General features: G+C 36.8%; 1 protein-coding gene across 3 annotated transcripts; it reads left to right on the forward strand.

Moving 5' to 3' along the window:
- Positions 1 to 3,053: 3,053 nt before the first annotated feature.
- Positions 3,054 to 14,870, forward strand: CENPL (centromere protein L; the record flags this gene model as incomplete). 3 transcript variants are annotated; one of them, XM_079698433.1, is made up of 4 exons in its annotated part: positions 3,054 to 3,230; positions 6,719 to 6,970; positions 12,252 to 12,794; positions 14,789 to 14,870. In XM_079698433.1, 4 exons carry the CDS (start codon positions 3,057 to 3,059, stop codon positions 14,858 to 14,860), a joined length of 1,041 nt encoding a protein of 346 aa, XP_079554559.1. The 3 variants fall into 3 exon arrangements, with proteins under 3 accessions (XP_079554559.1, XP_079554558.1, XP_079554560.1); XM_079698432.1 differs by having other exon boundaries at positions 3,057 to 3,230; positions 6,719 to 6,904; XM_079698434.1 differs by lacking the exon at positions 12,252 to 12,794 and having other exon boundaries at positions 3,057 to 3,230; positions 14,789 to 14,860.
- Between the last annotated feature and the right edge of the window lie 9,288 nt (positions 14,871 to 24,158).

A 24,158-nucleotide genomic window follows, 5' to 3' on the forward strand; every position in this document is an offset into this window, starting at 1 on the left:
GAATTGTTATGGGGTCTCAAGCAAGGTAATGACAAGATAAAAGTGGTGTCTATGGAGAAACTAGTCATGGATTGGGGAAAGGGGTTAAGACTGGGAATAAGGTAAGTGGCTGTAATTAAGAATGCAAGTGAAGGCCAAATCTGGGAGGGCTAGTATGTATGCTTTTAAGAAATATGTCAGAATTTGATGCTAATTCGGATGGAAACGTGAAGTTGAGGGAAGAGTAAAAGATGACTAAGGAGTATTTTAAGGGGCAGGGAGGAAAATGAGAAGGAAGAGTGGAATTATTACTGAGAAACAGGGTAGTTGGAAAGGAAAGATTGGTTGTGAAATAATGTTTAGCTTTGAACTTAATGAGTTTGAGGACAAAAAAGTTTAATGTTTTACAGGAAATTGGAAATGCAGGTGCAAAGGTCTGAAAATAGAGATTTAGGAGTCATGTGTAGAATGAATGTTATATGGAGAATGAGTGATTTCAGAGTCTGGGGAGACACGCACTGTTGGGACTGGAGGAAGGATAAGAATCAGCAAATGAATCAGAAGGAACCAGAAGAAACAAGGAGGAGAAATAATTGAGTGAAAAAAACAAGGTAACAGAAAGTTTAGAGGAGTAAGGATGAGCAAACTTGATGAACCAAGTATTTGGCCATGGTTTTCACAAAAATATTATTGGTAATCTTCAAAAGTGCCGTGTCTTTATAGTGATGGATCCGTAAGAGAGGTCACTGAAGATTTCCAAAAAAATATTTATTAGTAAGTGGAGGCAATAGTTGTATACCATATTTCCAGGAAATTGGTCTCAAAACGAATGAGACGAATAGGATTTAAACAAAAAATTTTTAGTGTTAGGAATACAAGAATATGCTTGGCAGTGGAAGAAAAATATCCTGTGAAGTAGAGATTAGAGATGATAGAGGTTTGAAATAAACATGGGAGATGGTGCCCAAGGGAAATGTGAAGGGACATGGAGATCTAAGAATATTGGTTGATGGATTGGCTTTAGAAAGGAAGTAAGAGGACCTCTTTCCTTACAGTTGGAAGGAAGAATATTGGGGCGGTAAAATATTAAGTCAAGCTATATTTTTAACCTCTTAATTATCTGGCAGGGCAAAATTGCACGTTATTGAGTATGGAGTGAGAAAGTAAAATAGGTATAAACCATTTTCTAATCTTTAATGCATGGATTGGGCTATTTCACATTACTGCAGTATTAAATTACTCAAGGGAAATGTTTTCTCAGTACCAGTCCTTTCAGAGCTAGTAGTCTTTCTCTCACCTAGATAGACTTTAAAATCCTTTTGGAATTCATGGAATTTCTCTTTTAAGGAGTCAAACTTAGTAGGGCTTATTTTGCCTTGAAATTGATCCCTATTGAAAGGCAGTGTGCAAGAAGGAGGTAAGAGCACCCACTCTGGTGTTAGACTGTCTTGGTTCAAATTCTGGCTCTGGGATTTTTAGCTGTATGAGTTTGGCAAGTTATTTAATTTCTTTATCTTCCTATCTGTCAACTGGGAATATAATAACCCACCTCATACAGTTGTTTGAGGATTAAATGAGACAATATTTGTTAAAGGGCTTAGAAAGTTACCTGGCACATGATGAATACTCAATAAATGTTAGCAGTTATTCCAAATAACAGATTTGAAAGAAACATTCAATGTAGATGGGACTGATTAAAATTCCATTTTGAATAGGCAATTCTGTACGCATTTAAAGCCAGACTGCTTTAGAGTAGCTGCTATTTAAGTTGTATGGTATATGATCTTTCTCTGGGCATTATCTGAATTTTGAGAACTATATATTTAACTTATGGAGTTTTGTGCAAGATATAGAGTGTGTCATACTTTGACATGATGAAATTTAAATATAATGATAAATAAAGCTCTTCATTTGTGAAAAAAAATTTTGAAAGGGTAACTGTACCACTACTTGGGAGTAATTTTTATAACTTTTAAATCATAATTCCTTTCAATTTTGGAGTTCCATGAGATACTTCTGTTCAATTAAACCAATACGTGCTTAACAATTAAACAGCATTCAGCATTATACCAGGGTAATTATACAAGAGAAATACAAAGAGCATGATTTCAGTCAAAGTAGTTTAGTCTTGCTGGGAAGAGAAGAAATGCACACCAAAAAAATAGTACAAGTAGATTAATTCGGGCTACAGTGAGTGGTAGAGACTAGGTGATTGAAGAGAGCTGTGTGGGCTGGTGTATTATTAATCTCCAAAGATTTTGTAGAATATTCTCGAGGGATTTTGTTAGACTCATTTAGAGGGCTTTTGGGCTTCTTCAGAATATTTACCCCTGAGGATCTCATTCTGTACACACACACACACACACACACACACACACATACACACACACACTCACACATGGTTTCAATGGAGGTGGAATGGAAAAAGAACACTTGAGGTAGGGAATACAGTTGATAAGCAAACACATGAAGACAAGAATGTGTTTATGTCTAGGAGAAGTAGGATAAGGACAAGCTGATTTATGAGTTGTGAATACCCAGCAGAAGAGTAGAATTTATCTCATCACTGCAAAGTTTTTTGCACAGGTGACTAATAATAAAGTACCATTTCTGAAAAATGGATTACCCTCAGATATGGAACATTTAGTTGTGGTAATAAGACCTGGCTAAGGAAGTAGCTTTGGGAATGGATGGAGAGACTGAGGAAGGAAAAATTCAAAAGAATGTGCTTAATGATTGTATGTTAAAAAATGAAAGTGGGAGACTACTTAAATAAATTTAAATTAACTTAGAAAATTGACAGGAATTTGAAAATGGACCAGCTAGCTTTTGGAAAGAGGACAGAAGGAGTTGAATTTAGTTTTGAACATAACTGTGTTTGAGCTATCTGTAAGATGTTCATAAAAATAGCCTATAGCCAATGAGAAATACAGGATTTGATTAAAAAGTCAAAATGGGGCAGGGAGTAGCAGGGAGAGAGAAAGAATTCCTCTATAGTAGATGAATCAGTGAAACTATGAGCATGAATTAACTTTTTAGTGTTTAGAATTCTGGTTTTATTTCTTTTTATGTAGACCATGGATTCTTACGATGCACCAGAATCGACTCCTAGACAGTGTGCATCCTCAAGGCTTAAAGATTACTTTATAGGTGCCACCCCTCTGCAAAAACGATTAGAATCAGTCAGGAAGCAGACTTCATTTATCCCGACTCCACCTCGAAGGAAAATTCCCCAGTGTTCACAACTGCAGGTATGCTCTTTGTGTTCCTTTGTGTTACTAATAATTGAGAATGTCTGTGAATGAAACATTTCAATTGTTGTTACTATTTATAGTATTTTTAGTATATTCTTACTCCCTGTGGTAATAAAATAAATGAGAAACAGCTATAACATTATTCACACTATCAGTACCATATGTTTTTTAACCTCTTTTTTTTTTTTAATTCTTTCTCTTTACTTACTAGCTTTCAAAATACTGCTAGGGGTTGGTTTCCTAGCATTCTCCAATGGTGACAAAGTTTTTGTTTTTTTGGTTGATTTTTTAAAAAACTTTTTATTTTATATTGGAGTATAGCCGATTAACAATGTTGTGATTGTTTCAGGTGCACAGCAAAGGGACTCAGCCATACATATACATGTATCCATTCTCCCCCAAACTCCCCTCCCATTCAGGCTGCCACATAACATTGAGCAGAGTTCCCTGTGCTATACAGTAGGTCCTTGTTGGTTATCCATTTTAAATATAGCAGTGTGTACATGTTGATCCCAAACTTCCTAACTATCCCTTCCCCCCTGGTAACCATAAGTTCCTTCTCTTAAGTCTGTGAGTCTGTTTCTGTTTTGTAAATAAGTTCATTTGTATCATTTCTTTTTAGATTCCGCCTATAAGGGATATTGTATTTCTCTTTCTCTGTCTGACTTCATTTAGTATGACATCCTCTAGTTCCGTCCTTAACCTCCTTTAATTTGGGACGTTTCCACAATATTTCTTTGTCTTTTTTAACATTGACATTTTTGAAGAATATGTTTCCTCCTCTTCCCCTTTTAAATAGAATATTGCTCATTTTGTATTTGTCTGATGTTTTCTCAAGATTAGATTGAAATTATGTATTGCTGGCTGGAATACTGTATAGGTCTTGTTGTATCCTTTTGGGAAATAACATCTGGTAGCACATAGGTGATGTTAATTTTGATCATCTTGTCGATGTGTTGCCCAATAATTACTGCTTTATTCCCCCCTGCAACTAATAAGCAGTCTGTGGGGAGACACTTTAAGATAATACAAATATCCTGTGCCTCATCAAAATTTTGCCTCACACTTAACATCCTTCATCCATTGATATTTTTTGCCTAATCCCATCTTTATGGTGATGGTTGAAAAATAATAATTTTCCATCTCTATTTGCTCCATATTTACCAACCAGCCTTTGGCATGCTATTTTAGGCCCTTCTTATTTCTATTCCATTTATTTATCTATTTATCAGTACAGATTCATGAATTCCTGTTTTTAAAATTTTTCTAATTACTTACTAAATTATTTTCGTGTTTATATTGTTCCAGATTTGTCTGGTGGCAACATGCTCTGTTTTGATCATTCATAAAAAAACCCTGTGTATAACATTAGTAATTTGTAATTTTACTGAACTATGAAATAAAGCCCCAGTCAATACAAGTTTTTTTGTTGTTTTATAAATTTATTTAATTATTTATTTATGGCAGCGTTGGGTCTTCGTTGTTGTGCGAGGGCTTTCTCTAGTTGCAGAGAGCGGGGACTACTCTTCCTTGTTGCCAAGCACGGACTCTAGGCACGTGGGCTTCAGTAGTTGTGGCTCCAGGGCTCTAGGCACTCGGGCTTCAGTAGTTGTGGCTCGAGGGCTCTAGAGCGCAGGCTCAGTAGTTGTGGTGCATGGGATTAGTTGCTCCGCGGCATGTGGGATCTTCCCAGACCAGGGCTCGAACCTGTGTCCCCTGCATTGGCAGGTGGATTCTTAACCACTGCACCACCAGGGAAGTGCCGTCAATACAAGTTTGATGGATGCTTTTGAGTCACTTAGCAAGGAACCTGGCTGATAAGTCACCCATATCTTCCTTTTAACTTTTTCTTATCTGTGTTGTGGGTCTAGTATCTTTTGGCATATGAGAAAATTTTTGCTTTTTTGTGAAAACTTCTTTAAAGAAAAATTATAGGGCTTCCCTGGTGGTGCAGTGGTTAAGAATCCGCCTGCCAGTGCAGGGGACACGGGTTCGAGCCCTGGTCCAGGAAGATCCCACATGCCACGGAGCAACTAAGCCCGTGCGCCACAACTACGGAGCCTGTGCTCTAGAGCCTGCGAGCCACAACTACTGAAGCCCATTCGCCTAGAGCCCATGCTCGGCAACAAGAGAAGCCACCACAATGGGAAGCCCGCGCACCACAACGAAGAGTAGCCCCCACTTGCCCCAACTAGAGAAAGCCCGCGTGCAGCAACAAAGACCCAACACAGCTGAAAATAAAATGTAAATAAAATAAATAAATTAAAAAAAAAAAGAAAAATTACTAGTCCTGGTAATGAAAGTTATGGTTCTTAACCAGAAAACAGAGATTTATATAAATTAAAGACTGGAAAAATAAAAAAACAAACATTGCAACAGTAAAAAAAAAAAAAAGACTGGAATGTCCAGTTCAGTGTTTCCTTTTCTCTATGATACAAATAATTTTGCCAGATCTTTTTTGTTTTTGGCTGCACCACACATCCTAAGGGATCTTAGTTCCCAACCAGGGACTGAACCTGGGCACTGGCAGTGAAAGCGCCAAGTCCTAAACATTGGACCCCCCCTTTTTTTCCCCCAAATCTTTTGATAGTAATAAAAAAAGTTTACAACTTTTCCATGAGTACTCTAGTCAGAACAGATATTTTTGTCAAGTCGACAACTGTGGTGAAAGTTCCAAAAGATATTTGGGACTGTGGAAGTATGGATTCTATAGAAAAGTTCAATTCAGGATAAAACTAGGAGCTTATGTGGGGGTGTATGTGAAGACCCTCAGTACTGCCATAGTGCCAATACAAATGAAGTGTTTTGTTTTTAGTGGTCCCTGTGATTCTAATAGAGCCTGGCCAAAATACTCCCATGTATCTTTTTATTTAATCTACTGAATTAGAGTGATGGAGTGAATTTACTGCCAAACAATTTTAGAAATTACTTAATTAAAACCAATCAAATTAGATGCTCCAGGAATACAGTGGTGACTATTTTTAAACTCTATAATTTGAAGTTTCTAAAAGTATTTAACTGTTCATCCAATAAATATTTATTAAACAGCTGTTCTAGATGACATTGTTCTAGGTGCTAGAGATATAGTAGTGAATAAAATAGGCAAAATTCCTGTTCTCATCAAACTCATACTCTAGTAGCGAAGACAGTAAAAATCAGACAAGTACCTAATGTCAGACAGTAATAAGTGCTGTGAAAAAAATAAAGCATGTTAAGGAGATATAGAGTGACAAAGCTGGAATGGGTGCAGGTGCTACTTTAGATAGGGTGGCCTCTTGAGTGACATTTGGGCAGAGACCTGAATGAAGGAAAAGAACATGCCATGTGAACATCCTGGGAAGGACATTCCAAAGGGAAAGTACAGCAGATGCAAAGATCAGGTACCCAGTAATGGCTTTGTTTTAAATATTTAAGATACTGTGATTAAGTTCTTAGTTACTCATGTTTCCTAATTCTTAAACTTCCTTTGTCTTGATTTTTTTTAGGAAGATGTTGATCCTCAAAAGTTTGCATTCCTTCTGCATAAACAATGGACTTTATATAGTTTAACTCCCTTATATAAATTCTCCTATACTAATTTCAAAGAGTATTCTAAACTTCTGAATGCATTTATTGCTGCTGAAAAGCAAAAAGGACTTGCTGTGGAAGTGGGAGACGACTTCAACATCAAAGTGATTTTCTCTACTCTCCTGGGAATGAAAGGAACACAGAGAGACCCTGAAGCATTTCTTGTCCAGGTATATCATATAAGCAGTACTTGCTTCCTAGGAGAAAAGAATATGCATTGTCTTGGTTTAGAAATTGTGATATTTTCTTACTGTTTTTAAAATTCTTAAGCTTATGATTTATAACCTATTTTATGTCTTGTTTGACCAAATTATAGTAATTAAATATGACCAACTTAAAAAAAAGTTTTTTTCCTTTTACAATATAATTATGTTTATTTTAGAAAACTTAGAAAATACATAAAAGTACAAAGAAAGGGAGAAGTTTGAGCTGCAAACAAGTTGGGGTTCTTCTCCTGAAGCTGAGTAAAACCTACCCCTAGCTAGGGCTCCTTCCTTCTTTCCTCCCTTCCTTCCTTTCTTCCTTCCTTCCTTTCTTCCTTCCTTCCTTCTTTCCTTCCTTCCTTTCTTCCTTCCTTCCTTTCTTCCTTCCTTCCTTCTTTCCTTCCTTCCTTCTTTCCTTTTGAGGTTCTTGGCAGGCGAACCTCTGCTCTTTGTGGGCCCACAGATCTTCTACTTACACAACCCCAAAGACTTGTAGGCTTGAGGAAGTGAGGCTCCATCTGTTTGTGGAAATTTCTCTCAGTAAACTAGAGCATGGTGATGACTCCAGAGTTTCATCCATAGTCAATATAATGGAAAATTCTACGACTTATGACTCTTTCCAACATGAACTTCAGGATTATATTAGAAAGCAAAGAGCCAGAGGCTTACAACCAGAGGTTTGCTTTAGAAAGGGGACAGAAGACTCTGTGTACAGAGAAAAGGACCACACTGCACCCAGACCTCCAATGCTGGAGCAGAGATTCCCCTTCAGGAGGCCCCACAAGTGCCCCAGTTCCTACAAAAGGCCGAAAACAGTGGAAAGCCACTTAACCCACACTGTCCAATATTCATCACTTCCGGCAAAGACTGGAACCTGTAAATCACTGTTAGAAAAACCACGACCATTTCTTCAGTAACTGGTGGTTTCCAAGCCCACCTGTGCAAGGAATGGCCACCGGCCCCCACACAGCACAACACAGAGAAGAGGCCAGCTGCTTCTCAGAGGATCACACCAGTGTCCATCAGGCAGGAGATCAGGACGGAGGCTGGACGGGAAGGTCCAGGGAGGAGGAGGACGTGGCGATGAGGAGCAGGTATCGTGGAAGAGGAAGCACCACAGGGATGAAGAGGATGAAGATTCCCACAAAGAGAACAGGAGGAAGGCCAAAGTGGCGCCAGGAAGCACAGAGAAGTCCAAGTACAGAAAGAAGAGCACCCATGATTGGGACACCATGAAGGAGGGAAGGAGGTCCAGTAGAGAGAAGAAGCATCCTGGCAAACATAGCGCCCAGGAGTGGGACTTGTGGGATGAAACTATCCTCGGTGGTTGTTACTGATGCTGGAGATTTGGGACCTGGATATTAAATGATTTGGATCCATTGGAAAGGCTGGATTAAATGGTATTGAAGCAATTCAATAGCCATGCTTCAAAGAAAATAAAATTAGATCCCCACCTATATCAGACTCTGTTCAAATATAAAAACCCAGTTGGTTTAAGGATGTCAATTTAAAACCAAAATAGAAAAGTATTAGAAGTAAATATAAGAAAATTGTTTTCAATCTTGGAATATGAATGGCTTTCCTGCACAAGACGTGTTAGCCAGGGGCCATAAAAGAAGAAAAAATAATACATGTATTTGCAAAAACACTTAAACTCTGCATGTAACAGAAGATTTTGTTATACATTTTCTTAAAAACAAATTAAAAGCTATGCATTGTGCATATGCATTGAGCAGCTCCAGAAAGATACACGAAACACTGGTAACTGGGCTCTGGGGGCAAGAACTGAGTTGGGGGAGGCGGGTAGACAGAGGTAGCTGGTAGACTAACTTTTCAAAGTGTACATTTCTATTTGAATTTTGTACTATATGAGACTACTACCTTTCCAATAAATAAATATTTTAAAGGTAAAAAAAAAACCCCCAAAACCAAAGAAAGTTAAAAACCACAGTTTAACCTTTTGGTATACATCTGTCAGTAGACCATCTGAATAGGCCTAGTCCTATTAGAGAAATTGAATCAATAATTAATAACCTTCCAAAACAGAAAGCAACAGGTCCAGATGGGTTCACTAGTGAATTCCACCAAACGTTTAGGGAAGAAATTATACCAGTTCTCTACAATTTCTTTCAGAGATAGAAGCAGAAGGAATACTTCCTAATTCATCCTATGAGCCCAGTATTACCCTAATACCAAAACTAGACAAAGACATTATAAGAAAATTACAGACTCCATCATGAACCTAGATATATCTATTTGGCTGTCTGTATCTATTAAAATTGTGATCATATTGCCCATACTTCTGCATTATGGCTTTTTTTTTTACTAATAATCAGTGCTGTAGATAGTTACTCATGTCATTTTGAGTAACTAAATGTAAATGTAAATTTTACGTTTTTGTAAATTTATCTGATAATTCTATGGTTTTTAGTGGGAGTAAAATCCTAGAAGTAGAATTTTAGCAAAAAAGTAACATTGTTACATATTGTGATATATCATACCAAGTTACTCTCAGAAATGTAACATTTTTCATTCCTTCCTATATGTAGTATATAAAAGTAATATGACTGTCCTTTGATTTATTAAGAAACCAGATTTATTATTTATGCCTGCTCCTTCTGTTTCTGCTAAATTAATTCATTTTAGTCATTGATAAATTAAATTCTGAAACAGTTGAAATTTTGTTTATTTGTATAGATCAGGGGTTAACAAACTATGGCCTGCTGCTTGGCTTTGTAAATAACGTTTTATTGGAATAGAGCCCCTTTCATTTGTTTACATATCGTCTATGGCTGTTTTTGTATTACAACAGCAGAGGTGTAGTTGCTACAGAGACCACATGGCTTGCAAAGCCTAAAATATTTACTATGTGGCCCTCTGCAGAAAAGGTTTGCTGACCCCTGGTATAGATCATAGTATTGGCAAGGATCTCAGGATTACTGGGATTAGGTTCAGCTGCATATAACAGGAAGTCTAAATAACAGTGACTTAAAGACAATAGAGGTTTACTTGTCTTCCCAAAAAGTGTCCAGAGGTAAGCTTTTCCAGGCTGGTAAATGCTTCATGAAATTATTAATAATCTAAGCTCCTTCTGTCCTCTCTATCATCCTTGGTGCATGGCTTCCCTCCTATAGTCACACTATAATCTAAATTGGCTCCTGGAGCTCTAAATACTATATGTAAATTCAAGGCAAGTAGTAGGAGGAAGATGGGAAAGTCAGACAGGATGCCTGCCACTGAGTAAACCTGTAACGAGACTTGCTGACACCCAACAGATACTTCTCTTTATATCCCAGATGGAAGGGAGACTAGAAAAAAATTTTTAGTGGGTACTTTGCAACCTCAAGTGAAAGCACTGTTTTACTGTGGAAGGAGAAATAGATACTGGGTAGATAATTAGAAGTCTCTGTCAAGTTGAAGCAGTTGATGCCCAAAGAAGTTACATGGTTTGCATGTCATCAGGCAAGCAAATATTCTTGTGAGGAATAGAAATAACCTCTTGAATTCCTAGTATAGTGTCCTAATAGTTTTCTAATTAAATCTCATTTCTTGCCAGGGTTACAGGACTTATAGGTTATAAAAACGTGATAGACATAATACATCTGGTTTTAAGGTATTTGAAAGTCTCATAACTTCTTGAACAAGGAGAAAAATGGCAAAAATAATTGTTCAAATGATCATCTCTAAAGGGATATAACATAGGGCTGTGATCTTCACCTTGTCCTGGTCAAACTTTAATTAAAACTTCTATTAATACCTGGAAGGTATGTTTGTTATATAATTTACAAATTTAAAGTTTGAGGGGTTAGTCAATCTGCTGGAAAATATAATCAAGATTCTAAAAGATCTGAATGGATTGACACAGTGGGCCAAATTGAAAGAGATTAAAATTTTAATAGGAATAAGTTTACTGCCTCAATGTAAGTTGGGGGGGATTTGCCTATTAATAGCAAAAATGAGTATGTAGGGCTAATTTATGTAAAGCTGTCAACTAAAAACCAGAAAACTACTATTAAGATTATATTAGTAGGAGTATAATCTAGGTTAAAGGTGGTGACAGTCCTGAAATCAGACCTTTTTGAAGTAATTATGTTCACTTATGAATGACTTCTTTGCCAAAGAATTTCAGAGAAGAGTGTCCAGATAGTGTGAGCACTTGAATATATGTCATAGAAGGAATGGTTGAAGAAACTGGAGATGTTGACCATAGCAGTATATATGATAAGGGTCATCAAATATTTGAAGGGCTTTTTCTGTAGAAGAGAGATTAGATTAGATTTCATCTACATGCACGTAAGGAAGAAAGTAGGACCAGTGGTTGGGAACTATAGGGCCTAACATATGAAAGAACATTTTAAGTGGATAGACAGAGCTCCCTTAGGAAATAGTGACGTCTTCCTCAGTGGAATAATTCAAGCACATTGGATTCGGTGACCTTTTATAGTCCCTTCTAAAGGTTTTTTTAAAAAATTATTTATTTATTTTTGGCTGCATTGGGTCTTTGTTGCTGCGCGTGGGCTTTCTCTAGTTGCAGTGAGTGGAGTCTACCCTTCGTTGCGGTGCACAGGCTTCGCATTGCAGTGGCTTCTCTTGTTGCAGAGCTCTGGCTCTAGGCGCGCTGGCTTCAGTAGTTGTGGCTCGCGGGCTCTAGAGCGCAGGCTCAGTAGTTTTGGCGCATGGGCTTAGTTGCTCTATAGCATGTGGGATCTTCCCGGATCAGTGCTTGAACCCGTGTTCCCTGCATTGGCAGGCAGATTCTTAACCACTGCGCCACCAGGGAAGTCCCCTTCTAAAGTTGAGATTTTTGTTTTCCATTTTTTTAAAGTCTTTATTGAATTTGTTTTATGTTTTGGGTTTTTTTGGCCAGGAGGCATGTGGGATCTTAGCTCCCTGACCAAGGATCGAACCTGTACCCCCTGCATTGGAAGAAAAAGTTAAAGTTGAGATTTTGAGACTTTTTTTTCAGGGTACTGTACGTGGTTATACCATATTGGCACCCCTTTTTGGATTTTGGTTGCACCAAGATCTTGCCATATACCATGTCTGTTCTAATAAAGAGTATTAGGAGAAAGGTCAGTTAACTTGATACACCCTAATAATGATCAGGGAGACTATTACCTCTGTGGTTTTTGGCAGGTAATACTACATATCTTCTTCTTTTTAAATGTACTAATTAATGCTGAGAAGATGCACTTTAGGAGTAGATGTACTTTTGAATTTAATGAACCTGTTTGATTTTTCTTCATAGATTCTGTCAAAATCTCAATTGCCATCTGAGCACAGAGAAGGTAAAGTGTTGTGGACTGGTTGGTTCTGCTGTATATTTGGAGACAGTCTTCTGGAGACTGTTTCAGAAGATTTCACCTGTCTACCCTTATTCCTTGCAAATGGTGCAGAGACTAATACAGCCATAATTGGAACCTGGTTTCAGAAAACTTTTGACTGTTATTTCCGTCCCTTAGCAATCAATGCGTTTAACCTTTCCTGGATGGCTGCTATGTGGACTGCATGCAAAATGGACCATTATATGGCTACTACTGAATTTCTTTGGTCTGTACCCTGTAGCCCTCAAAGTCTGGATATTTCTTATGCCATACATCCAGAAGATGCAAAAGCTTTGTGGGACAGTGTTCACAAAACACCTGGGGAAGTTACCCAGGAGGAAGTTGACTTATTCATGGACTGCTTGTATTCACATTTCCATAGGCATTTCAAAATTCATTTATCAGCCACAAGATTGGTTCGTGTTTCAACATCTGTAGCTTCAGCACATACTGATGGAAAAATAAAGGTTAGTTTGAGCAAATCTAGTTAAGTAATTTTCCCTTATTGTTGCATAGTTTTCAAAATGTATGGCAATTGTATTTCCCACATTGAAGAAACACTTTGGGATGTCTGCCAATTGACGACAGTAGAGAGATTTTATTTTATGCTTTATAAATGGTTTACTAAAAAGTCTTAAGCCTTCTATATGCAGCTTTATAGTGGAAGGATACTATACACTGTGTGCCCATAGACTTTGGTAATAATATGACTTATTCTGTAGTAACTTTGAAATTTTCAGAATTTTCTTGTCAACTTTGAAGTAATTATCAGAGTAACAGAGGATTTTGTGTGTTAGATAAGAAAATTATAGTAGAAACACAGAACTAAAATATCATCTTTATATTTTAGGCTTTTCTATCCCTACTGGGAAAGAAATAATAGAGACATTGTTTTAGTGTCTATGAAGGCCTTATTAGAGAAAGTATCAGAAATAAACTGAGAAAGAAAAAAAAGAAATAAACTGAGAGTAGGCACCTAAATATATTTAAGTGTATTATATTAATATATTTAAAATATATTAATATACAGCCACAATAAACACTCGTGAATATTGGTCTTGTCACTGGGCTAGGAGTTTAACATACTTTAACTCTAATCTTTAGAGCAACGCTATAGTTAGGTGTTTCTATCTACATTTATTTTATTTTTAAAACAAGGAAGCTGAAGCCAAGATAGGTTTAATTGACACATGCAAGATAGCTTAGTAAGAGGAAGAGTCAAGATTTAAACACTTAATCTCTTAGGTTCCAAGAAGTTCATACTCTATCTTATAAGCACTATTTTAAAGCTTTTCAGACTGGAGGTCACAATGCAGCAGTAGGTTAGGAAGTAATTTGATGGGAAGAAACCAGCTTTAAAAAACAAAAGAAAAATAGAGTGGAAAATATAAAAATGAGAATATATAACATATAGTAAGGATATACATTTGCTTGTACTGGGTCATGATGTTAAATTTATTTCTTACTATGGTTCACAGTAATAAATTTGAAATATTATATACTATTCCATCTTACTTTGACATTATAAAGAAATAAATTTACATTTTAGCACCTCAGAATTCAATTTCATGAAGTCCTTATATTTTAAAATGTTATTTCCATATTCTCACATTCTATTAATAAACTACATTTTAAAACTATTTTATATAATTGTTCTTAACCATCTATGAATATAAGGATGGCCCTGTTTTGTCTGGTCTATTCTAAGGGCCTCTCGTAAGGATCTAAGACAGTAACTGTAGCTCCTAGGTTCAAATAATGCCATGATGAAGCTAACATTTATCAAGCACTAACTGTGCCAAGCATTATTAAGCATTTACACATATTGTCCCATTTAGTTTTCACAACAACCTATTTGCATAGGTTGTAAAGAGGAAATTGTGGCACAGAGGATAAGTAGGCTCCTTCAAGATCACACAGCTAATAAGTGGAGTTGGAATTTAAACCCAGTCATCTGACTCAAAAGCTTATGCTTTTAACTGCAACACTGTACTGCCTCTCAAAAGTTTGAAATTAATGTATTAACCAGGTTTCTGCCTCTGCTTAGTTTCTACAAGACACTTTGGCATCATATATCCCTTTGAGAAGAAGGAAGCTATGGAACTCTTTCTAGAAGATGTAGACACTCAATTTGCATATAAGTCTAAGGGGTTCATAGATACTCCTTCTTCCCCCTTCTCTTTAGGCAGATAGTTAGCTTATCCATGGAAGCCAGGATAAATAAGAACCCTAGTCTAATTCCATCTAAGCACCATTGACTAATAGCTGTAAATTTATTACAGTCAGTCATCTTTATTAAGTAAAGTCTATTTGACTTAGAACAGCAATGGTTTGGGTTTATATTCATAGCTTAGCTTGTAGATATGGAATTTAAAATAAGCCTGGAGTATTTATCAAATATCAAACTGCTTTGCTATATAAGTAATTGTATTTTAATTTTAAATATCTTTTTTTTTTCCAGATTTTGTGTCATAAATACCTTATTGGAGTGTTGGCATATTTGACAGAACTGGCAGTTTTTCAAATTGAGTGAGGCCTTGTGGGGACTATAAGTTATGGATTATATACCTTTTTCTCATTGACTATCTGCCTAATTGCTATGCTGAGGGGGACTGCAGGAGAAATGGGCATCTGTGCATCTGTTTTCCTCACAGTGCCTTGGAGTTACCCAGATGAAAGCCAAGAAGGATCTAGAAGAACAAAGAAGGTGGTAGTGGATGAACCACAGCCAGGTGCTCGTGTAATATAGTCCTGGTCATCTGGGATGCCAGTCTCTAGAATATGACAAGTTATTAATTTGTTGGCCATCTTTCTAAAATATATATAATGTTTTATTATGTCAAATTTTTTAGGATTCAAATGACATACCTCTAATATTCAATATTTCTGATTTGCATCTTTAAAACCTTTAATCCCTAATTTTAAGCATTTTAGACTTGTATTCAGAGAAAATTTCTATGTTCTTTAGACATTTTTCTAGCATCATTTTGCTGTAGAGAACCAGCAATCAAAATCCTCCCCAAACGAAACTAAAGTTACTATACATTTTTTAAGCCACTAATATGCTTCTGTTTTTAATGCTGTTTAATTCTTATTGCAGTGTTGAATTAAATATTCGCTTTTAAAAGGAAGCCTTGTGTTTATCAGTGTCTTGGTGACAGATCTTTAATAAATATCTCAGGAATGGGAAGTCATAGGCTTTTTCTCTAGCACAAAGGTTACACAACAACTATATGGAGTCATACAAATCATAGAGTTGAAAGGCAGCTGTGAATCTCTTTTGAGGGCAGGGATTATATTATGTAATTTTCATGTCCCTAAGTTTGTTTTAGCACAATGCTTGCTAAATACCTGTAGATTAAGTGAATTCATTTTAACCAACTCTTACATTTTGCAGATGAAAACTAAAAAATTGCACAACTTAGATGTGCACAAGATGTTATATCTAAAACTCTTCTTTTTACTTACCGAGCAGAGGAAGATTTTGTTTTACTTTAGAAACAATGTTTTTTAAAATCTCTTTGAAAGAAAATAACTATAATAGGCTGTGATTCAAAAACAAGGACTAACTTCTGGAATGGGGTATTATTTCACATATACTAGGCACAGCAGAAGTAGTGAATAAAGCATGGGCTTTGGAATCAGACATTCATTCATTCAACTAAAATTAAGTTCCCACTGTCTACTCAGAATTGTATTGCATAAAAAGAGATATAGTAGTGAAGATAAAAAAGATCCCTGTCTTGTGGAAATTATATTCTAGTAGAGGAAGGCAAAAGATAAATAATTTCAGATGGAGATAAATGCTATAAATAAGGCAGTGCAGTATGAAAAAGGGTGACTAGGATAGTGCTTACTTTATATACAGTTGCCAAAGAAGGTCTCTTTGAGGAAGTGACATTTGAGCTGAGTCCTGAATGATGAGAGGGAACCAGCTGTTTGAAGATCTGAGGAAGCATGTGCTAGGCAGGTGAAACTGCAAGAGCAAAGGCCTTGAGATAGGTAAGAGCTTGGCTTATTTGAAGAGTAAAGGAAGTCTGTGTGGCTGGAGCATGGTAAGGGTGGAGTAGTATGAGACGAAACTAAAGAGATTGTGCAGGGACTTCCCTTGCGGTCCAGTGGCTGAGACTCTGTGCTTCCACTGCAGGGTCGTGGGTTCGATCCCTGGTGAGGGAACTAAGATCCCACATGCCATGTGGCCAAAATAATAGTAATTAAATAAATAAAATTAAAATTTTATAAAAGACTGTGCAGGAGAGACTTCTTCCATCGTGTTAAGTCTCCGAATTTTTGGCTGGGTGTGTGGTTGCCCATAATAAAGATGACATTTTCTAGCATTTCTCATAGGTAAGTACAGTCATTTGACTAAGTTCTGACCCATGGCATAAAAATGCAAGTGTCATGTGGAGCTTCTAGGAATCTTGTTAATAAACAGTAGGCCTGTACCCCTTGCCCTTATTCTTCTTCCAATTTTGCTGTTTGGAACACATAAAATGACTGGTACTCTAGCTGCTCTTTTAGGTCACTGGGATAAGGGTCAGGTCCTATGGACAGCAGAGCATGGCCCGGAAGGAGTTTGTGCCCTGAGGACTTCTTGAAGCTGAACTCTTGTGCCAACCGAGATGTTCCTCCTCCAGACTTAAGTATCAGAGATGTAAACTTCTATCTTGTTTAAGCTATTGTTACTTTGGTTCTCTTGCTCATAGTCAAACCTAATGCTAACTGATACAGAGAGGAAGGATCCACATCATCTAAGTTTTTACAGGTACTATGAAGAGACTGGATTTTATTCTAAATGCAATGGGGAACCACTGAAGTTTTATGCAAAAGAATTATATGATCCGATTTGTATCTTACAGGATTTTATAAGATATGATGGAGAATGAGTTGTAGGTGGACAAGAGTGGAAAAGGGAAAACAGATAAAATGTTGTTAGAAATGGTACAACCTCATGGAGAAGTTATCAATATCTAACAAAATTATGTGTGATTTACCCTTTGACTAGTAATCCCATTTCTGGGATTCTGTCCCCAAAATTCACTAGCAAAAATATAAAATGAAGCAGGAACGAGTCTATTTATTCCAACAGTATTTGTAATAGCAAGACTAAAAACAATCCAAATGCTCATCAGAGAGGGATTGGTTGAATAAATTATGGTATAGGCTGCACAGTGAACTACTACTGTGTAATTATAAAAGGGTTTGAGGAAGATAGCTAATATTGCCATGGAGTTCTCTCTAGGATATATTGTTATGTGAAAGAGCAAGATGAGGATAGAGTGTATAGTATGCGATCTTTTATGGAAGGAATGGGGGTGGAATATGAGTATGTGTGTATATTTCCCTACAAAAACGTTGGAAGGAAAAACCAAAAACTAGTAAAAGTGATTGCTAATGGAATGATGGGAACCAACTGCATAGAGGGGACAGGAATGAAAGGACTCATCTGAATGTTCCTTGTTTATAGTTTGGAACCATATAAGTGTTTTATGTAATTATGAAACAAAATTAGATCAAAAAGAAAGAAAAGCAATCCTTAAAAGTTGAAAACAAATGAACCTAACTATATTATGTTCAGACCATAATCACACAAAGAATCGTTTTTAGTATCTCTAAATCCTTGTAATTTGACTGTATATCATCAGTGGGCTATATCCTAGGAAAAGAGCAGCAAAGGAATCTTAAATTGCATTGAGTTATCTTATTTTTAATAATATTGGTATTGTTATTTTACCACTTTTCATAACAGGATAAAATATATGTAATTATAACAATGTTAGAAACCAAGATTTCTAACATTGTAAGAGAAAAAAATATACAATTATAAAATCAAGTAAGTTAAGTAGAAACTCTGTAATATTAACTTTGAATTGGAAATATCAGAATGAACTCATTTATTTTTGAAATGCAAATTTTAATTTTGATGAAGCCCAATCTGTCAAATTTTTCCTTTTGTTTCTTGTACTTTGGGTGTTGTATCTAAGAAATCATTGCTTAGTTCAAGGTCCCAAAGATTTACTCCTATGTTTTCTTCTAAGCATTTTATAATTTTAACTCTTAAATTTAGATCTGTAATCCATTTTGAGTTAATTTTTATATATGGTGTGAGGTAAGCATTCAGATTCATCATTTTGCATACAGATATTCATTTGTTCCAGCATCAGTTACTGAAAAGGCTATCTTTTTCCCATTGAATTGTCTGTTACCTTTCTTAAAAATCAGTGGCCATAGATGTTTGGGTGTATTTCTGGACCCAATTCTATTTCACTGATCTAAATGTCAGTCCTTATACCAGTACCACACTGCCTTGATTACTGTAGCTTTGTACTGTGTTTTGAAATCAGGAAGGTGAGTCTTTCAGCTTTGTCCTTTTTTCAAGATTGTTTTGACTCTTCTTGGTTTTTTGCATTTTCATAAGAATTTTAGGATCAGTTGGTCAATCTTTGTAAAAAAGCTGGGATTTTGATAGTAATTGCCTTGAATCTGTAGATCAGTTTGGAGAGCATTGCCCTCATAATGATATTAGTCTTCCAATCTATGAATGCGTGATATCTTTCCATTTATTTAAATCTTTCAAACTTTTCTTCAACAATGTTTTATTGTTTTCAGTGTCCAAGTTTTGCACTTTCTTTTGTTAAATTTATTACTAAATTGTTTTTTATGCTATTGAGAATGGAATTGTTTCCTTAATTTCATTTTTGGATTGTTTGTTGCTAGTGTATAGAAATATAATTGATTTTGTATATTGCTCTTGTATCCTATGATCTTGCTGAACTTGTTTATTCTAGTAGCTTTTTCAGTGAACTCCTTCAGATTTTCTATATATAAGATTCATGCCATTGAAAAAAGACAGTTTTACTTCTTAATTTCAATCTGGATGCCTTTTAGTTCTTTTTCTTGCCAAATTGCGATGGCTAGAATTGCCAATTCAATGGCAGGTAGAGGTAGTGAGAATGTACAGTCTTATCTTGCACTTGATCTTAGTGGGAAAGTATATTTCACCATTAAATATGCTGTTAGCTGTAGGATTTTCATAGATGTCCTTTATAAGGTTAAAAATGTTCTTTTCTGGGCTTCCCTGGTGGTGTGGTGGTTGAGAGTCCGCCTGCCGATGCAGGGGACACAGGTTTGATCCCTGGTCCAGGAAGATCCCACATGCCGCAGAGCAACTAAGCCCGTGCACCACAACTACTGAGCCTGTGCACCCTAGAGCCCGTGCTCAGCAATAAGAGAAGCCACCACAATGAGAAGCCCACGCACGGCAAAGAAGAGTAGCCCCTGCTCGCTGCAGCTAGAGAAAACCTGCACACAGCAACAAAGACACAACGTAGCCAAAAAAAAAGAATGCCTTTGGCGGGCTTATTAGTAGATGACACACCTGAGGAAAGAATCTCTGAGCTAGAGAATATATCAATAGAATTCTTGAAAAGCAAAGAGAGCAAAGATTGAAGAAAGAAACCCAAACAAACCAATAGCCAAGGTCTGTGGGACAACTGCAAAAGGTATAACATACAGTTGACTCTGAACAACATGGGTTTGAACTATGCTGGTTCACTTATACACAGATTTTTTTCAATAGTAAATACTATAGTACTATGTGATCCAAGTTTGGTTGAATCTGTAGATGTGGAACTGCAGATACAGAGGAACCATGGATATGGAGGAATTGTGTGTATGGAGGGCCAACTATAATTATATATGGATTTTCGACTGTGTGGAGGGTTGGTGCCCCTAACCTGTGTTCAAGATTCAACTGTTTTTTTTTTTTGTTTTTTTTTGTTTTTTTTTTTCTGTATGTGGGCCTCTCACTGTTGTGGCCTCTCCCGTTGCGGAGCACAGGCTCCGGATGCGCAGGGTCAACGGCCATGGCTCACGGGCCCAGCCGCTCTGCGGCACGTGGGATCCTCCCAGACCGGGGCATGAACCCACGTCCCCTGCATCGGCAGGCGGACTCTCAACCACTGCACCACCAGGGAAGCCCCCAAGATTCAACTGTTAACACACAATGAGAATACCAGGAGAGAGAAAGAAACAGAAGAAATATTGGAAACAATGATGACTGAGAATTTCTTCAAATTAATGCCAGACACCAAACCACAAATCAAGGGAGCTCAGAGAACTCCAAGCAGGATAAAAAAACAAAAAACAAATAAACTGTATTGAGGCATATAATATTCAAACTACAGAAAGTCAAAGATGAGGAAAAAATCCTGAAAGAAGCTAGAGGGAAGAAAACACCTTACCTATAGAGTAACAAAGATAAGAATTACATCTGACTTCTCCTCAGAAACTGTGCAAGCAAGAAGACTGTGTGTGGAGTGTTAAAAAAAAAAAAAAACCCCAGCAACCTAGAATTCTGTGAAATTATCTTTCAAAAGTGAAGGAAACACAAATATTTTCCTGGACAAGTGAAAGTTGAAATTTGTCATCAGAACTTCCTTGCAAGAAATGTTAAAAGAAGTTCTTCAGAGAGAAGGAAAATAATATATGTCAGAAACTTGGATCTGTATGAAGTAATGAAGAACATCAAAGAAGGAATAAGTGAAGGTAAAGTAAAAAATTTTATTTTTCTTATTCTTAATCGATATAACATGACAGTTCAAAATAATAATACAACAATATTTGATTATGCTTATGTATAATATACATAAGTATGTGTTTATATATAAATATATTACATAATATAAATTATATACATATAAACATGTATTTATATATGTCTATATATAAGTGAAATGTATGACAACAATGACACAAGGGACATAATGGGCTGTCCAGGTATTACATATGTCCTTAAGAAGTATTTCTAAATATTATTTAATTTCAATATCTTTATAGAGAAATGTAAGTTTGACTGCTTCTTTTACAATGGGGTGATACACACATATACATAGAATAGAGACTACAGAGGCTATAGAAGAATTTCCAAAAATGATTGAGCAAAGGAACAAAAAAGCAATTTAACCAAATGAGCAAATGGAAGGACAGGAAAAAAGCAAACTCCAAGGTATAATTGTAAACATAAATAAAATGATAATTAGGGAAATTTTAATATGGACTGGGTATTAGGCGATGTTAAAGAATTGTTAATTTTATCAGATGTGATAGTGTTATTGTTAGTAGACCTTATATGTAAAAATTAAATATTCAAGTGTGAGTGAAATAACATGATGCCTGGGATTTGCTTTAAAATATTCCAGTGATGGTGGGAGAAGTGAGAGTGGGAAGGAATAGATAAAACAAGATTAGCAAAGTATTAACAAAAATTGAAGCTGGATGGTGGGTACATGGGCATTCGTGGATTTGTTATATTCTTTTTTTTCATGTATTTGCTTCTCCCAGAGTGAGAGATGAGAGGGAGAGAAAGACACCCAATATGAAAGCAGGGTCTCTTATAACCTAATCTGGAAGTGACATACCATCACTTTTGTAGCATACAATTAGACTCACAGACCAGACCAACCTTAGCGCAGTGCAGGAGGGGATTACACAGAGATCAGAAGGCAGGGATCACTAGGGGCATCTTGGAACCTAGCCACCACACCCACACAGAAAAAAAGACTTGGGGAATAAACATCAGAAAAGAAAGCTAAGAGAGGAAACTATTGACAATGAGGTCCTTTATGATGGTACCTGCCGGCTGCCTGCTCCTCCTGTCTTATTTCTGGACACTTGCCTTTTTTCATTTGATTCTCCTGATAAACCAAACTGCTTTGATTTCCCCAAACAGTCCATTTTGTCTCATTGACTTTATTCTGTATATCTTGCACACGCTACTCTGTCTGGAATGCCCTTTCCACTCTTGCTACTTAGCACAACTACCCTGTCTTTCAAACCTTTTTCAGCTATAACTTGCTTTCTGATCACTCTTCCAGTCTACACCCTGCCAGACTATTTATTTATTTATTTGTTTATTTGGCTGCACCAGGTCTTACTTGCAGCATGCAGATTCTTATTTGTGGCATGTGGGATCTAGTTCCCTGACCAGGGATCTATATCTATCATCTATCTATGTATCTATCTATGTATCTATCTGTCTATCTATCTATCTATCTATCTATGTATCTATCATCTATCTATCTCTCATCATCTGTCATCAAGCTAGCTAGCTAGCTAGCTAATTTTTAAAATATTTATTTATTTATATATTTGGCTGTGCTGAGTCTCCGTTGCCATGTGTAGGATCTTTAGTTGCAGCATGTGGGACCTAGTTCCCTGACCAGGAATCGAACCCGGGCCCCCTGCATTGGGAGCACAGAGTCTTAACACTGGACCACCAGGGAAGTCCCTATCTGTCTATTTATTATAGGAACTGTTGCATGCAGTTCTGGAAGCTGAGCAGTCCCACAGTCTGCCTCTGCAAGCTGGAGAACGAGGAAAGACAGCAGTATAATGCAGTCCAAGTCTGAAGGCCTGAAAACTAGGAGCTCTGATGTTCGAGGGCAGGAAAAGATGGACATCCCAGCTCAAGAAGAGAGAATTCTGCCATCTTCTCCTCTTGTTCCATATGGCCCCAAACAGATTGGATGATGTCTGCCCATATTGGTGAGTGTGGAAATCTACTCAGTCTACTGAATCAAATGCTAATCTCTTCTAGAAACGTCTTCACAGACACACCAAGAAAAAATGTTTTACCAGCTATCTGGGCATCCTTTAGGCAAGTCAACTTGACACATAAAATTAACTACCACAGTGGTCCATACAACTTTCACAAAATTCTAATTTTCTCTTGAAAGCTAGAATTTTATCGTTGACGATAAAATGCGGTCAGTTGTTTTCCTTGAAGTGACAGCCTCACTGCGTTCATTTTCCACAAAATGTCCACCAACACCCAAGTCTGAATAACTTTGTCTGTCAGTCATTCTTCCAAAAAGAAGTGGCTTGTTCAGCTTGCAACTGAAAACAATCACACAAAGATTTTTCTTGTGACAATCACTCTTTTGGTATGCAGCAGCAATATTTCATATATCTAAGGGTTGAGATATCTTAGGTGAAATTGACTTTTTTTTTTTGAACTGTAAGTGGATGGTGGTGAATATTATAACTAGTAGTACAGTTTGGTGCCACTGCCTTGAACTGTGCGAACACCTCAGCAACTTTATCTACCATTGTTTTTGCATCATCAGTGCAAATGTCATCACAGTAAAGACAAAAAAAAAGGCAAAAAACTTCCTAGGATTACTAAGGAAAAAGCTTTGACTCATGGATACTCTGAAAGAATCTTGAGGACTTCAGGGTTCACTTTGAGAACCACTAATCAAACTCAAAGTTTGAAACTGTAAGCTTTTTTTCTTTTTTAACATCTTTATTGGAGTATAATTGCTTTACAATGGTGTGTTAGTTTCTGCTTTATAACAAATGAATCAGCTATACGTATACATATATCCCCATATCTCCTCCCTCTTGCATCTCCCTCCCTCCACCCTCCCTATCCCACCCCTCCAGGTGGTCACAAAGCACTGAGCTGATCTCCCTGTGCTATGCAACTGCTTCCCACTAGCTATTTTACATTTGGTAGTATATATTTGTCCATGCCACTCTCTCACTTCGTCCCAGCTATCTCTTCCCCCTCCCCATGTCCTCCAGTCTATTCCCTACATCTGCATCTTTATTCCTGTCCTGCCCCTACGTTCTTCAGAACCTTTTTTTTTTCTTTTTTTAGATTCCATATATATGTGTTAGCATACGGTATTTTTCTCTTTCTAACTTACTTTACTCCGTATGACAGTCTCTAGGTCCATCCACCTCACTACAAATAACTCAATTTCGTTTATTTTTATGGCTGAGTAATAATCCATTGTATATATGTGCCACATCTTCTCTATCCATTC

Source organism: Hyperoodon ampullatus, assembly GCF_949752795.1.
Source record: "Hyperoodon ampullatus genome assembly, chromosome: 2".
NCBI lineage: Eukaryota > Metazoa > Chordata > Mammalia > Artiodactyla > Ziphiidae > Hyperoodon > Hyperoodon ampullatus.